The sequence below is a fragment of the Pezoporus occidentalis genome, unplaced genomic scaffold (assembly GCF_034315485.1).
Source record: "Pezoporus occidentalis ecotype Australia unplaced genomic scaffold, CSIRO_AGI_Poc_V1 ctg93, whole genome shotgun sequence".
NCBI classification, from domain to species: Eukaryota; Metazoa; Chordata; class Aves; order Psittaciformes; family Psittacidae; genus Pezoporus; species Pezoporus occidentalis.
This window is the reverse complement of record NW_026916294.1, coordinates 2,236,809-2,253,350: the sequence shown is the minus strand read 5'-3', so window position 1 is coordinate 2,253,350 and position 16,542 is coordinate 2,236,809. Positions and strand designations below refer to the sequence as shown.

The 16,542-nt window shown below is 43.4% G+C and overlaps 2 protein-coding genes across 2 annotated transcripts; one reads left to right on the top strand and one right to left on the bottom strand.

Moving 5' to 3' along the window:
* Positions 1-4,812: 4,812 nt before the first annotated feature.
* LOC134157257 (mitochondrial amidoxime reducing component 2-like) lies at positions 4,813-13,153 on the bottom strand. The gene is made up of 7 exons (XM_062606011.1): positions 12,845-13,153; positions 12,471-12,644; positions 9,068-9,230; positions 7,156-7,296; positions 6,065-6,126; positions 5,909-5,980; positions 4,813-5,394 (listed from the first exon to the last, which is right to left on the bottom strand). Exons 1-7 carry the CDS (start codon positions 13,120-13,122, stop codon positions 5,268-5,270), a joined length of 1,017 nt encoding a protein of 338 aa, XP_062461995.1. The 5' UTR covers positions 13,123-13,153; the 3' UTR covers positions 4,813-5,267.
* A 1,478-nt stretch (positions 13,154-14,631) lies between these two features.
* PFN3 (profilin 3) lies at positions 14,632-15,328 on the top strand. The gene has a single exon (XM_062605764.1). The coding sequence runs from the start codon at positions 14,885-14,887 to the stop codon at positions 15,287-15,289; it is 405 nt and encodes a 134-aa protein (XP_062461748.1). The 5' UTR covers positions 14,632-14,884; the 3' UTR covers positions 15,290-15,328.
* The last annotated feature ends 1,214 nt before the right edge of the window (positions 15,329-16,542 follow it).

Genomic DNA, 16,542 nt, shown 5'->3' with positions numbered 1-16,542 from the left:
GGCACTACGTACCCTCTTGCTTTATTTCACTGATGCCAGGAGACTTTTAGTCCAGAGGATGTACCAAAAGTGATGCCTCATTTACTGGAAACCTGCCAGGAAAGAAACCAAAAAACTCCATACATACATCTATCGCAGGTCGTGGTGAGCACAAAACAAGAAAAGCAAGCCAAGAAACCTTCACGTTTTGCAGGAATGGAGCTTCCATTTGCTTACACAAGCTAAACATGTCATTCAAAAGCATTTTCTCATGGGAAAAAGAAAGTAATCAGGAACTGAAATAAAATGGTTGGAGCTGATTATTTTGCCCACTTGAGATGCTTTCAGAGATTTGTTTGGGGCAGAGGAGCCTGACAAAACCACACCATTTTGAAACAGAGGTTGATTTCTTATACATTCAACAATAAATAAACCACATTCATGTTATATGATTCTGTGGCATTATTTGAAGTCTATCATAAAAAATCCGCCATCGATTTTTTTCTGAAGAATAAACAAGCTTGGTATAAGCGTGGCTGTATTCAGACTCATCGTGGGCATGTTTCTCCATCTTAAATTTACATACCCTGGTATCTTCAAATCCAGCTCTAAATCCACTTTGACAGCTCCACCTAGATGAATAGATAAGATACACCAACCTCTCCTACTTGAATTAATGGAGGATATATTAAATAGCATCTCCTTCATAATGTGCATGCCATAACTACATACTTTATCCAAACCAACTCCATTTAAAAAGAACAAACAATCCCGAGGGACTAGGGAGGGCAAGAACTATCTCTGATGCTAACCAACAGCTTTAAATATTGTCTTCAAGTGTAGCTGGCATTAAACATATTTAAAAGTTCAGTGGGGTAGGAACAACTATATTTGGGTTGCAGAAAGATCAGAGGAATGCAAGAGAAGCACTGGTGTTCCAAGTCTCTTGTAAGGATGTTGAGCTTGACAGGGCTTTTAAGGAAAGCACAGTTTTAGGAGAGATGCTGGTAGATGGCTCTGTCATGATTACCCATACTAACTAAAGGACTCCACTTGTTCATTAGCAGTATGGCTTTTCTACTGCTTGGAGCTGTGGTGTTGGGAATCTTTCATCACAGACAAAACCCCACTTTTGGTTGGTTTTAGGGGTTTCGTTGCTGGGCTTTTTTGTTTGGGTTGTTGTTTTTTTGGGGGGGAGAGTGTTTTTTGGGGTTATTTTTTAAGTTAAATGAAATCTTATTTTAGCATACCTGTGCAAATAAAGAAGTGATAATTTTCTGTTGCTGTCTTGAAAAGCACATGAAAGAAATGGCAGTGACTTACACACTCGGGTAACTAAAGCTTTGCATGGAAATGAGGGACTGTGGGAAGAAGGGTGTATCACACAGTATCACAGTATGTTAGAGATTGGAAGGGACCTCAAAAGATCATCTAGTCCAATCCCCCTGCCGGAGCCGGAACACCTAGATAATGTTACACAGGAATGTGTCCAGGCGGGTTTTGAATGTCTCCAGGGAAGGAGACTCCACAACCTCCCTGGGCAGCCTGTTCCAGTGTTCCGTCACCCTCACTGAGAAGAAGTTTCTTCTCAAGTTTAAGTGGAACCTCTTGTGTTCCAGTTTGTACCCGTTACCCCTTGTCCTATCATTGTTTGCCACTGAGTAGAGCCTGGCTCCATCCTCGTGACACTCCCCCTTTATATATTTATATACACTAATAAGGTCACCCCTCAGTCTCCTCTAGAGACCCAGCTCCTTCAGTCTTTCCTCATAAGGGAGATGCTCCACTCCCTTAATCATCTTTGTTGGGTTTTTTTTTTTGGTTTGGCTGGTTTTGGCTGGGTTTTTTTGGGGGGAGGGGCAGACTTGGCTGAAATCTTAAATCTTAAACAACATGAAAGTTCGGAAGTGTCTGCCTGCAAGGACTGCTGTTCTCTCACAATGTCATCTGCAAGAATTGTGGTGGTGCAGTTAAGTGCTGTAAAAAAAGGTTTTGGCTTTATAATTAAGAGATGAGAAAGATGTCTCTATTGTATTGACCTTAATTATACTAAACTTCCCCACATTCAAATCCATTTTGCCCTATTTTCATAGGTGTCTGGAAAAAGAGAAGGCACTCTGTAAACATGTCATCATCTAGGATCATAAGGATATAAAGGATGTAAAATTGAGTCTGAAGACCACTTACATCTGATGGTTCTGCTTTCTTATGCATATGGCTTCGTCTGGTCAACTGCCTATCTTCCTGAACTTAGAGGTAAGATTAAAAGAATAGTCATCACTAATTTATGAGGTCCTGGAAACCACAGCAGAAGTTAAATGCAGTAACAGAAAACAAAGAAAAAAGAAGACTGACAAACATGACGCCATACAAGAGCTCAGATTCAACAGAAGTTTATACTTCTGTTTGCTTCCTCTAGAGTTACAAAAGCAATTAACGTTTTTAAGTACACAATTTAAAAAACAGTGTTATGCGACTGACATGTTTTCAGTCCATTTCATAAATGGCTTTAGCAAGATCAAATACAATTCCTACAATTACAGCAGTTCAATGTTTATATGAATATATTTATATTAAAAAGTTTGTAAAGTTCTGCTCTCCACTTCCTTCCACATATTTAAGTGACATTCATGAGATGTGTTGTACTCAGACACACACACCTGTTTTAGGATTCAAGACATAATCTTCTAAGGGACTTTTACAGGGATCACCATTTTAGATCTGTGGCATTTTCTTAACAGGAATGAAGATGCAGATTCTCACTGGAAAGACAGCCCCATTTCCAAATTAGCCCAATAGATTATAATCTAACAAGAGGCAACGTGATCTATACCACACACTTTGTTACATAAAATCTAATGAGGTGCTAAAACAATAGTGAAAAATTATGTTTGGCTAGAGGCAAAAGTTCAGCCCTCTTTTCTTCCACTTCTTTGATTTAATGAAGAGACACACAACTAACTTCTTTGGCAGGCCAGCAGGCTATCTTTGCTTAATAATACCATTAGGAAATCCACAAGATTTCAGCTTCTAATATTAAGGATCTTCAACATAACCTTTCTAAGAGTGAACCTCAAGATTATTTTCCTTTTCAAAAGATGCATTTTCTCTGCTGCATAACAATACACAAACTCGCAACATGAAGTCCAAACTGGGCACTTACCTCTCACAGCAAAACTTAGTACTTATGTAGCACTCTGCTAACAAAATGTTATTCAGAGCAACCCCGAGTTCACAAGTAACAGAAAACTGCCCTCCCCATGTGCCTGCTTCCTGCTTGCCACATACATCCATTTGAATTCACTCAAAAGGCGCAACAGTTCTTCATCATCTTACAGGTCAGAGTTGTGAAAATGCAGCAAAATTCTAATTTCATATTCACAACAGGGAACAAAGAATCTAAAGGCCACATTGGGTCATATTCATCCTTCTTCACACTTCGTTATATTCCTCTTTTTGGCTAGTTCAACAGTCTTTCTAGATCTAGCAATCCACAACAAAGCAACATGCAGAGCAGCATTTGAAAGATGGCTGGCTTGTGTCTTGGAATCCACTTTTTTAACACTTAAAGAGACTACTGCCATAATCCAAATAGTTTCCTCCCCTGCTTTATGCAGTATAAAATATAGCAGAAAATACAATTATCAGCTTCCTGCAAATAGCTGACATTTTGGTTAAGGGCAGGGGTGGGGGGCAACCAGAAATCTGTATGTGCCCTTACTGGACATTAACATGCTCAGTCTAAAACTGCAGATTCCCACACACCTGCTTAACAGCCTAAGTGACTGTAGTAACAGATTCCCTGAGCCAGAGAGGAGCTACACATGAACACAGAGCCCTAAAATATCAGCCTGGACATCAATTTGAATGGGACAGGCTCAGAACTGGATCACTCCCAACAGCTCTTCTTCTTCTCCAATGTGCATAAAGTCTTTAATACACCTAATTCTTGTAGTCAGACTGGAAGTTCTACTGTGTCCTTGGGTCAGCTATAGCAATCAGTTTTCTCCTTCTTGGTAGGTGGTAAAGTGCTGTTTTCAATTTAGCCTGAAAAGAATGCTGATAACACACCAATGTTTTAAGTTGTTAAGTAATACTTACCCTGATCAAGGACTTTTCAGTCTCATGCTCTGCCAGGGCAGAGGGGCACAAGAAGCTGGGAGGAAGCAGAGACAGGGCACCTGACCCAAACTAGCCAAAGAGGTATTCCATTTAATAGCATGTCATGCCCAGTACAGAAACTGGGGGGAGTCACCTGGGTGGTGAGCAGTTGTATTCTCTTCCCTTGTTATTTCCCTTATTATTATTATTGGTGGTAGCGGTATTAGGTTTGTGTTATACCTTAGCTACTGGACTGTCCTTATCTCAACCCGTGGGAGTTACAATCTTTTGATTCTCCTCCCCATCCCTCTGGGAGCCAGGGAAGAAGGTGGTGAGGAGTGAGCGAGCAGCTATATGGTTCTGAGTTACTGGCTGGGCTTAAAACAGGACGTACTGAAACATTAGCAAATGCATCACTACTCCACAGCTTTGGTGCTACTGTATGCTTCACAAGAGAAAAACCTGATGGTTCAAACTCTATCAAGCAGAGATCATAAACTAAACAAAGCCACAGTCTCACACACTGTTAGCAGGTGTTTCCACCTCTAGACTACAGTAGCACTTAGTCAGCTCCCAGTCTTTCTCCTTCTGATCTTGCTTCAACCTCAGAAGACAGTAGGAACCTTCAGGAAATGACTGCAGGATAAGAAACACTGTAAAAGAAGTACCTCCAAATACAGACAGGGTAAGATGATTAGGAGCAAAGCAGTATGGAATCTAAGACAGAGCCTCGCCATCTGCACTCCATGTTTACTTGTAAAGGCAGTTCTGTGATCAACATATTTACTTCACACTTGGCATGTCCGTTTCTGTGGTCCTTCGCAGGCACTGAATGTATCTAACACATGATGCAAAGCCCTTGTGTTTTGGATTCCAGTACTGGGTTTGACATAAAATTGTAGGGAGTGTGACTCACAGCAGTGCTGTGAAGTCAGCCTTGGATCATAGCCTTCTATCACAGCCTCCAGAAAAAACTAAAGATGTGGCTGCTACAGGCATACTAGTAGATTACATGATCTGAAATGACTGGTATTTCATAGCCTCAAAGACTCCCCTGCAGCCTACAAATGAACATAGCATGAAAAATACTGCACAAAATAAGAAAAAGTTATGCTGGTGATTGTGTTCATGGAAAACCAATTTGCGCATCAAAGTGAAAAGGTATCTTCTGTTTGAAGTCTCCCTTATTACTGGACCATCTTGTACACAGGGTCTCCAACTTGAATCGTTCCAGTTTTGTCAACAGCAAAGTATCTCCCAAAGAGAGGGCTGGATTTGTAGATGTGTCGCTCAGATGGATCACATAAGCGGTAACTGCGGAGAGACAGCACTTCTTTAGAATCAAAGAAGTCTGAACTTCAAAATTCCGGTGATGAGAGAGAAGACATATGAACAGTGATGCCCTGTTTTGGTCACCATACTAGACTAAAACTAAGTAAGTATTATGATTAAAGAGAACCAAGAAGTTCAAGTGGAACAAAAAAGAAGCCTGTCTTCACACATCCATATGTAACACACATACAAAAGGCTTTATAAAAGAGATGCCAGTGTTGCAAAGTTAGATCCTTAAGTAACTTAAATACCTGTTACCCCCGTGTTTACCATAGCACAGATGAAAGAGACAGGGAATGTAAAGTTTGCAAGAAAGAAGAGAGAACTTCCTGAATTTTCTTACCATAAAGAACTGCAGAAAGCAGAATGGAAGCCAATACACACATACCTTTACGCTGCAGTATTATGTCCCACGCATACTTTTAAAACACTAGTCTAACATCTGTTGCAATCTAGCTTAAATCTACTCCCACAGCTTAAGAAGTATTTTTACAACCTTTTCAATGTTTCCAAGGGCTCCTTCCTGTCCAGCACCCCAGTGTCTGGGTTAACAGTTGTTAAAATACACCTGCAATGACAGCACCAAATCAATAATGGCTTCTTACCATAAATCTCCATACATCTGTATAAAAAAACAGACTCAAATGTTTACCTGGCACAACATACTGTCCCTTTCATTTCCACATCACCAATAATAACATCCTCCCAGGTGTCCTGAGGGAAGGTAAAAATTATGCATATATTAGACATATCCACATGCAATCATTTTTCCAGGAGGGGCACAATCATTCCTAGAAGAAACAGTACCATTCCAGGTGATCACCTTCACTTGTGCCTTCAAAATAAGTACACTGTATTATGGTACTATTTTAATGAAAACCCTGTGGTCACTGCACTCACTACCAAGGTAAGGGCCTACTATTAACTATATCTGGAAAGAAGTATATACAAGTAATAGATCCTGTTCTGCAGTGTGCACTTGTCTGAACCTAAAGCAAGCTTATTCTTGTTGTATGTGTGATAATCTGATATACTGAACTCTAGTAAGTCACCAATTTTACAGAAAGGAAATTTTTAGTAAGTGAAGTAAGTTTTCACTGCTCATCTACACAAGCTTCCTATTACAATCCCTCTTGGAACACAAAAGCCCATTCCCACTTTAGGAACTTCTTAGATGTGGGAAATAATCAGATCTATCCAGAGCAAATTCTTTGGAAGAACAGTAACACAACATATAAACATGCAAACACCACCATTCCCCATTCACTTCACCACCAGATACCTTCCTAGATAGTGTTTTTTGAACTACCAGAACATTGTCAGAGATGCAGTGACAGACCCCAGCATTGCACAGGTCAGTTTTCCTCTCGTGCCAAGGAAACACTGTGCTATAAAACATCACACTGTGGTTAGTTTACTAATTGTTCATCTATATCATTAATTGATCAGTTACAGCATGCACAGCTTTCCCTAATTTACACTTAAAGATGAGCTTTCAGTAGCAAGCCTGTCATTTAAACACACCTATTTTATACTTTGCTAAGGTAAGTAAATGCTCACAGACCTGTCTCCTCCCTCAATGTTTCACTGATGTAAGCAGATGTAAGCAGAACTGTATCTCTCTGAATCCAGTTGTTAAAAATCACAGAACAGCAGCTTTCCTCCTCTTTGTAGACAGAAGTAAACAGAGTTACAAAGAAACACAGGCAAGCTTTCAAAAGATATCTAAGACAGCTATTTTACCTCCTCAAAAGCACTGCAATCTGTCACAAAAATATTTGGCCTGAAGTTCTGTATCTTCACTTTCTTCTCCAGCTTGGCATTTAAATCTTCCAATGAAGCTTCTGAGATAACCAAGATTGGGCTACAGTCAGGATAAGCAACCTACAGAAACAAACACAAAGAAATCCCAAGGCTCTAAGGCTGCTGAAAGAGCATGGAAGGAAAGATTCTGAATGACAAAAAGACAGGTATGTTGAAACCAGTGGCCACATACTAGCCTGACTGTTAGGCTGCTGCATTCAGGTTTTAAATTTTCCTGGAAGCAGGTTAGTAAGTAAAATAACACATCCTTTCCTATTTCAGAAACCATGGCAATTTGTGTTTGCTCAAATTGTAAAATTAAACTTCTACGTACAGAATTAAACCAAAATTATATAAGCTACCACCGCTTCTCACAAAATAATACCACATGCATGTCCCAGACATGTATTCTAGTTATTACAGACAGACCTAAATATATCAATAAACCACATTATAGCAAGTTATGAAAGGTACTTAAGACATTTAGGGACCTGCTGAATATATAATGAATTTATGTTCTCACAACACCACAAGGGGCTTCGCATTACAGAATAGCAATGCTATGTTGCAACTGTCCATTTGTCAGTTTAACCTTGTAAGGAAGAGGTCTGACATTTTAGCAAACAAGGCAAATGAACTAAATATATAAATGTATGTTTATAAATAATTAATAATAAAATAATAAATCATAAATATATATTATATACAATAATATGTAATTACATATTATATAATAAACAATATAAATAAATACATGCTTATTTATAAATAAATGAACTAAAAGAAAACTCCAACATATGCTAGTTCCACAGAAAAATAAAAGGAAAATGCAGGCCTCCTCCTGTCTTACTCTTATATTATCCTTCCCCCCTCTTTGTCTATGCCTTTACAACCACAAGAAGATGAGTGTTGAAATAACTATATAAACAATTCTGCCCTCTTTTCATGCTAGGATTCCTGAATGTCATCCTTCCTAATCTGACATCTCTTTTGCCGAAAGCTAAACTTCTGCACTGGTCTCAGTGCATATACATAATGTTTATATATATTTATTATTTACATAATAAATGCACATCTATAAAAGTCCATAACTGAATGTGTCTTCTCTCTCTGCAACAACAAGCAAAATCACTGCCCTGTTGATAACAACATCACATCAGTAAGGCAAGGTTCCCACCATTTCCTAAAAAGGCTTACATTCATCAGGTACAGTTCAAACCACCTTCATGTGAGAGCATTTTTCAAACAAGAAGGGCATCAGTGGCTCCAATGATATGAGGATGACTGTGCACAGTATCTCCTTTCCCTACCTGCTTTAACTTTCTCCAACATCACATCTCCAAGCCTCTTCCCAGTGAATGAAACCTCTCTAACCTTCTTTGGATTTTAATTCTAAGCCCACAGCTGTAGATCCCTTGGTTAAGTAATGTTCCTTAAAACAAAATATGAGGCAACACAACTCAAATCGGTACACTCCATGACCCATGTAAGGGATAGGGAATGGAGGTTTTCTATGCAACACAGACTGCACCATCAAAACATCTTTAAAAACTTACTTTCATTTCTATTAACTGAAGCACAAAAGGAATGCTATTCTGCAATGCAAGAGTTCCTCTTCAAATATCAGTATCATACTCTTTAGCTGTTAATGGTCAATAGCTTGGAACAGATTTAAAATAAAATTTAAGCAAGCCATCCCATCACAGAAAAGGAGAACATTCATGTGGTTTAACTACATGACTACATACCTTGCTAAACAGTGCTCAGTCACCAATGCTGGAATGGCAGGATTTGGTGTGTGGGTGGGAAATGATTAAAAGAAAGTACATTTGATAAAGAAATGTTCACTTACCTCATCTGTGGTTCGGAAAAGATTTATTATGTCTTTTGACTTTCTTGGCACCATGGAGGGCTCAAAGTGCACCAGGCGATATGGCTCCGAATTCAGGAAAGTGGTGATCCACTGAGCCACTTCATCTCCACAGTCCCTGCCTTGGATATCCAGTCCAAACACCCTGAAGAGTCAGAAGACACATCAGCAAGCGTCTACTCTTGCATAGGCACATCACTGCAACACCAAAAGATTTCTGTCCAGAAATCAGCTGAAAGGTAACTAATTTCAGAAAATGAATGACAGTTTCAAATGATGTGGTTTGTTACTGTCACTGACATTTATAAGTGTTATTAATTGTAAATATCCCTGACTATTAAGGAAGCTTTCCTTCAGATTTTAGTGCTGTAAAAATTTAAGACAAGCTGTGAAACTCTAAAGCTCAAACTCAGCATACAGAATAGCTCAGTATCTTAAAAGAGATGTTAAGATTTATAATAGAAGCAAAGTCCACGGGGCATAAAAAAACATTGGCATCAGAATACAAACAAGTTTATACAGGGAACACTTCCCTGGCAAGAAAAGGTAAACTTCAACTCAACCTTTCAATAAACTTCAACCAGCCAAGAACAGTTTTAACTACTCTCTTCAAAGTAGTGATTTTGACCCAAATGCACTGCAGTTCCCTCTACCTTTGCAATCATGCTCTGGCCAGCTTGAAGGATAGAGATGTCCAGGCAGTTCATCTAGGCCAAGCCCAGTTCCTAGGACCCCTCCTTTATTCATCTGGGGAAGAGATAAATCAATAGTGTGCTGCCAGCAATATCCCTGTTCTGTTTACTGGGATCCCTGTATCAACTGTGACACAGGCTGGGATTAAACATTGCCCTAGACCACGTTCAACTGCCTTTCTCTTCCCTCCATTCTCTCAGTCTCTGTTGCCTTCTGGTTTGAAGGACAATGGAGGTGGGGATCTAACAGCTTCCAATTAACTGTTTTCTACCCACGAGGCAGATGTATCCTGAGTGGTCAGTGGTATAGGGATCCATGGGACTAGATCATGCAGTGTAAGTATTGCAACACATACTGACAAAGGGCACAAATGAAGAACACGAGGCTTCAGAACCAGAGAAATACAGAAACCCTCTAACATTTGATCAAATAGAAACTTTGCCTACACAATGGCTTCAGTCCTACACTTCCTTATACTAGGAAGTCCTATACTTCCCCAAACACAGGTTTCTTAAATACCCATGTAAAATCTGCAACTGGATTTACCAGTTTTAAAGATTAGCACAGCCTTTTACAGCCAGATGCACTACTGCACTGCCTTACCTTCACAGCACCAGGCACAAGCCACCATGAATCTGAAGGCATCTTGCCTGCCCAGTGGCAGAATAAATACAAGCCTGCGCAGAGAGCCTTTGCCAGCAGAGCATACTGTGCTCCCACTCACAAGCTGGAAGGGAAGAATCCAGGAGCAAAAGCCAAATCTCCATTTGCTGCAACACAATACTATTCCCAAACCTCATTCTTATGAATGGCTGAATGGATCGGAAAGAACCAGCCTTGTTCTGACAAATGGCAAACCTCAGGATTCTTTCTCAGGGTTTCTGTAGCCCTCTGGTTATGAAGTACAAGGCAATGTTTAACTACAGGCATTGCTAATTTCACAGCCTATGACACCACCCAACTTGGTAAATTTCAAAGTCCAACTGCATGCATCTAACTTTGGCTTATTTGCATTCCCAAACTCCAGCAAGTTTAAAACCAGAGAATGCAATAGTTTATTAAGGAAACAATAACAAAGAGAAAAACAAATCGCTGAGATCTGAAACTGGAAAATCCAAGATAATCTGTCATTGCTGAAACATACTTAAGTCTATTTAAATATTTTTCTAATGGCACAAGTTTTAGAAAAATAACACATTGAAACTAGCATGATTTTGTAGTGTATGTGTCACTGGCTAATATATAAGCCTTACAGGGAGAGTTTTGAAAGATCATTCTATTTCTCCATCTGAAATGCAATCGTGTAACTTGCACCTGGCTTGTGTAAACAGAGGTACAAAGCTATGCTGCTCAAGGGTTTCCACAGCAACAGATTTATGCCAAAAGCTAGCCCTTCTTTCTCTGCTATACAAAGGAAAAACACCAGTATTTTTGTAGGAATCAACACCATTTACAGTTACTAAACAGACATTTTCAAGAGAAAATGTTTCATGCTTCCTCCTGCCCATTTTCCAGCATGGATTTCAATACACAGATAGAATAACCAGGCCTGCATTCATACAACAAACAGCAGCTGAATGACTGTGCCTGTAACCTGTTCACCTGAAACCCCTTTGAAGTAGCACCTACAAGGAATAATTTGCTCTCTGGGGATGCCAGTCTTTCCCCCATGAACACAGCGTGAGCCTCCAGCAAGCAAGTTTTCGATTTAGGCACCTTGGTTAAATGCTTACAGGTAGGGTGAGGGAATCTAAACTGTGACAATTCACCAGTTCCAAACAGCCAGTGTGTATCCAAAAATGCTGATGCATATACTAGTGGTGACCAAAAAATACCAACATGCATGACTGAGGCTCGGAGATGCAACTACCTACCAGAGCAAAAACGAAAACATTAGAAGTAAACACAAATGAGTAATCTATGAAGACTAAAGACCACCGTTCACTTGGCAGATGTATATGTATGTATGGTTCTGCATATTGTGGCAGCGTTTCCCAAGATTTGTTTTCACCAGTGTTTAGAAGATTAAAACAAGATCTTTTGTTGTGACAAACAACCCTGGCCTCCTGCATAACACATGGCAGAGAATTTCACAGAATGGTTTGGGTTGGAAGGGACATTTAAAGGTCATCTGGTCCAGTCCATCCACTAGACCAGGTTGCTCTAAGCCCCATCCAACCTGGCCTTGACCACTGCCAAGGATGGGGCAGCCACAGCTTCTCTGGGCACCCTGTGCCAGCGCCTCACCACGCACACAGGGAACAAACTCTCCTTGTGGCTAATCTAAACCTACCCTCTTTCAGTTTAAAACCACCATCCCTTGTCCTTTCAGTTTAAAACCACCGTCCCTTGTCCCTTCAGTTTAAAACCACCATCCCTTGTCCTTTCAGTTTAAAACCACCATCCCTTGTCCTTTCAGTTTAAAACCACCATCCCTTGTCCTTTCAGTTTAAAACCACCGTCCCTTGTCCCTTCAGTTTAAAACCACTGTCCCTTGTCCCTTCAGTAAAGGCCCTGATCTGAAGCCTCTGTTACACAGATGGGGAAAACAGACCCCCCAAACCCAGAAAAGGAGCACCCAACTTTCACCCTCCAATTTCTGTATAATAAATGCAAACCATCACACAGTCTTGAAAAACAAAGCACGTAAGTGAGAGGCAGCACTCGGGCAGAAAAGAGTGGAAAAGAGTACCTGCAGTTCACCACACGGTTCTTCCTGGGCAGCTTCACAGGCAAGCACAGCTTCTTCATTTCTGGCGCCTCCAAGGTCAAGTGCCCATCCTCAGAGCTGACAGAAATGAGGACGAGCCGGGGCTCCTGCCGAGCTGTAACCATGTGCCCATCCTCCTTGGTCACAAGCCAAAACCTGCGCCGCGATAGCGGGGACAGAAAGACGTCCAACAAGGTTAAAGGCCGACATGAGGCAAAGAGAACTCCCGCAGCCGGGCACCGCAAGCGCCTCTTTGTAGGCCTTAAAGGAACCATATGAGAGACGCAGGGCAGAACCGATCCCCGCAGCAGGGTCTCGGAGAGGCCCAGCCCGCCCCGCCCCGCGCCGTACCGTACCTGTCCCGCAGCTCGCCGCTCCGCAGCCCCATCGGCGTCACCTGCGCCTCCCGCACCGCCATCCCCCGGCACGACTTCACCGGGTACACGAAAATGCTCAGCACCGTCCCCACTCGCTGCAGGCGCCGGCGGCGCCCCGCCGCTCGCCTCAGCCCACCGACCCAGCGCCATGCCCCGATCAAGGCGCTCAGCCCCAGCAGCGCCGCCGCAGCCCCCCAGAGCCAGCCCGGCCGCGGTGCCCGCACAGACAGGCCCAGAGCGCTCCGCGGCCCACTCATGGCGCCCGGATCCCAGCGGCGGCGGCGCGGAGTCCCAGGGGGCCGGGGCCAGGGGCGGGCCGTGGGCCGGCAGCCGCCCACCTCCGGCTTTGTCGCTCTGGGCGCATAACGGACCGAGCTGCGGCTGCGGGCGCGGCCCGCGGCCCGCTGGGCCTCGGCGGGGCCAGGGCCTTTCGTGGAATCGACTCGGAGGCTGGTCTGTGTAGGAAGGGACCTTAAAGCTCTTCCAGTTCCAACCCCGTGCCACGGGCAAGGACGCTTTCAACCAGACCGGGTTGCTCCAACCCCCTGTGTCCAGCCTGGCCTTGAACACTGCCAGGGATGGGGCAGCCACAGCTTCTCCGAGCACCCTGTGCCAGCACCTTGCCACCCTCACAGGGAAGAACTTCTTCCAAACACCTAATCTACCCTCTTTTGGCTTAAACCCATTCCCCCTTCTCCTGTCACTATATGTCTTTTTTAAAAGCCCCTCTCTTTCTTGCCTTTAGGCCCTGGAAGTTGCTCTAAGGTCTCCCTGGGGCCTTCTCCAGGCTGAACAAGCCCATCTCTCTCAGCCTGTCTCCAGAGCAGAGGTGCTCCAGCCCCCAGAGCATCTCTGTGGCCTCCTCTGGACTTACTCCAGGAGCTCTTTCTTCTTGGTGGGAGAAAGAGTGTGATCACGGTGTGGAAAAAGTGGATGTTGTCAGTGTCCAGCTTGCCAAAATACAGGCAGCAAAAGCTTTTCTTCTAATATTTGGGCTTTTATTAGAAATGATGTTACAGAAAGAAAGTATGAACTGTGTGGAAATACGTGAGTATGTGAAATTCAGCCACTTGGTTTGGCTTGGTTAAGACGGGGGAAACACATAGCTGGAGGTGAAGAGCCAAGGGGGAAGGCAGCAGATGGCAGCACCTGAGGTTGGGGTGGGGGATCCCATTCCCATTTGGATACCTTGCTGCCTGGTGCATGGTGCCTGGTGCATGGTACCATTTGGATACCTTGCTGCCTGGTGCATGGTGCCTGGTGCATGGTACCATTTGGATACCTTGCTGCCAGCTGCCTGGCACCAAACTTGTGAGACTGCCTCTGAGAGCTTCCGTCTTGTCAGCAGGGTCATGGGGAAGTCACTCTGTGGGACACCCAGCAGTGAGGCAAGTATTGTAGAACCACAGAACTGCAGAAGGGTTTGGGTTGGAAGGGACTTTTAACAATCATCCAGGCCAGTCCTCCCATTAGAGGAGGTTGCTCCAAGCCCTGTCCAGCCTGGCCTTGAACACTGCCAGGGATGGGGCAGCCACAGCTTCTCTGGGCACCCCGTGCCAGCCACCTCAGCACCCTCACAGGGAAGAACTAATATCTAACGTCTAATCTAAATCTCCCATCTGTCACTTTAAACTCATTCCCTCTTGTTCTATCTCTCCTTGTAAAAAGCTCCTCTCCAGATTTCTTGTAGGCCCCCTTTAGACAGTAGAAGTTGCTCTAAGGTCTCCCCAGAGCCTTCTCTTCTCCCAGTTCTATGATGTGACATCACAACAGAGGCTGGAGTGGAGTGTCCAATGCCACCGTTGTCACAGGTCTATCCTCACAGGCAAAGCAGGAGCATTGGCTCTTGATCCTCCCCAGCTTCCCTATTCAGCCTTGCAGTGAGCTGAAGGCCAAACTCATAACTCAAAGTTTTTAGGATCAGTGTGCCAAGACCAAAGTCCCAGCAGGCAGAAGACAGGGAAGCTCAGCACTGGGTGTTTCAGAGAGCACGAGTCACGATTTCATTTCAGAGTCACAATGGATTACTGGAAGCAATATATCGAGAGCATCCTGGTGGACAGGATCGTTGAGGATGTGGCTATTGTGGGCCTCTCTGACAACAAGTGTGTTTGGGCAGCCAAGCCAGGAGGACTCCTTGCAGCCATCTCACCTCAAGAAGTGGGCTTGATCACAGGCCAGGATCGGAAGATGTTCCTGCTAACGGGAATCACCATAGCTGGCAAAAAGTGCAGTGTGATTCGTGACAACCTGCTGGTGGATGAAGACAATGTGATGGATGTCAGAAGCAAAGGCAATGACAGCAGATCCATCTGTATTGGCAAGACCCCCAGAGCCCTGATCTTCCTCATGGGCAAGAAGGGAGTCCACGGAGGAGCCCTCAACCAGAAGGTCCATGATATGATTGTGGGCATGAAAGTGTGAAGCAAACAGTGCCAAAGAGACAGACATCTTCTGCCTGGGCACGGGACATACAGGAGGGAAATAAACCTGATTTTGTTGCTCATATCTTTGCCTGCTTCTATCAACTTTGGGAAAGGGCAGGAGCCCTCTTGTTTACTGCTTTGCTGTTTAAATCATGCCCTAATGCCAGTCATGGTTTCTGAGACCTTTCTCCTGCTACAGTAGGCCACAGCACTAAGGTTAAGCAGGGCTTGTGTTTATTTTGTGTTTGGTCCTGGAACAAGCCCAGTTAATTTGGGAGATTAGCTGTTGATCAGCAGAGTCTAGGGCTGCTGTTGGACTGTGAGGGAGGCACATGCAGTGATAGTCTGCCACTGCTCACCTTCCAGATCATTCAAAACACCTTCTTAGGTTTCTTTACTGATCCAAATGGGTTTTCATAAGATAGTTACCTGTCTGGTGCGTATGGCAGGGGGATCTTCTGAAGGCTGATTCCTTCCCATCTTGCTCAGTCATGCTGTTGTGGCCTCAAGATCACAGGTCCCTGTAAGCCCCCTCGGACTCCCAGGAGGATGCAGAGTTGTGCCGAACACTGCAGATTTCCCGCTACATTCACCAATGCAGCCCTGCCCTCCTTGTAACCCTAAATGGCCAGTCTGAAATGAGGCAGAACTGATGTGCTTGAGATGGGACAGGTGCAGGGAAGACTTGAGGGGTATTTCTGTTAGGGGTGATCTCCCCACGTATGGGCTCTCCTTGCTCCTGGTAGCAGTGAGCCTGAATCCATCACGTGCCACCTTCTCAGTTAACATGGAGTAAGTGTTTTGTAATTGAATTGAGATCACACAGAGATCTTTAATGTGCAACTGCACCCAGAGGAGCACGGAAATGCTGTAAGGAGAACCCGGCCTCTCATGTATTAGCAAATGTTCAACAAAACTGCAGTGTTTAATTAGTAAGCACTGTCTGATGAGCAGTGCTTGCAAGCATGAATCGAATTAACATAAGTACTAAAGGGATAAAAACACAAAACCACACACTGAATTCACAGTCTAATGATAAGTTGGTCACAAAGTTTTAACAAAGCCTGGGCTGTGCTGACAAACATGGATGCTTATTTTCACAAGCTTAAGGGAAAAACAAGTAGCTATCTCCTGTGATTTCTTGAGCACTGGTAGTATTCTCCACTATGCAAATCACAGAATGCAGACAGCTTTTGCCCTCTAAACTTTATGAGGCATCAAAATGACAGGATTTTGGAATAACATGAAAAA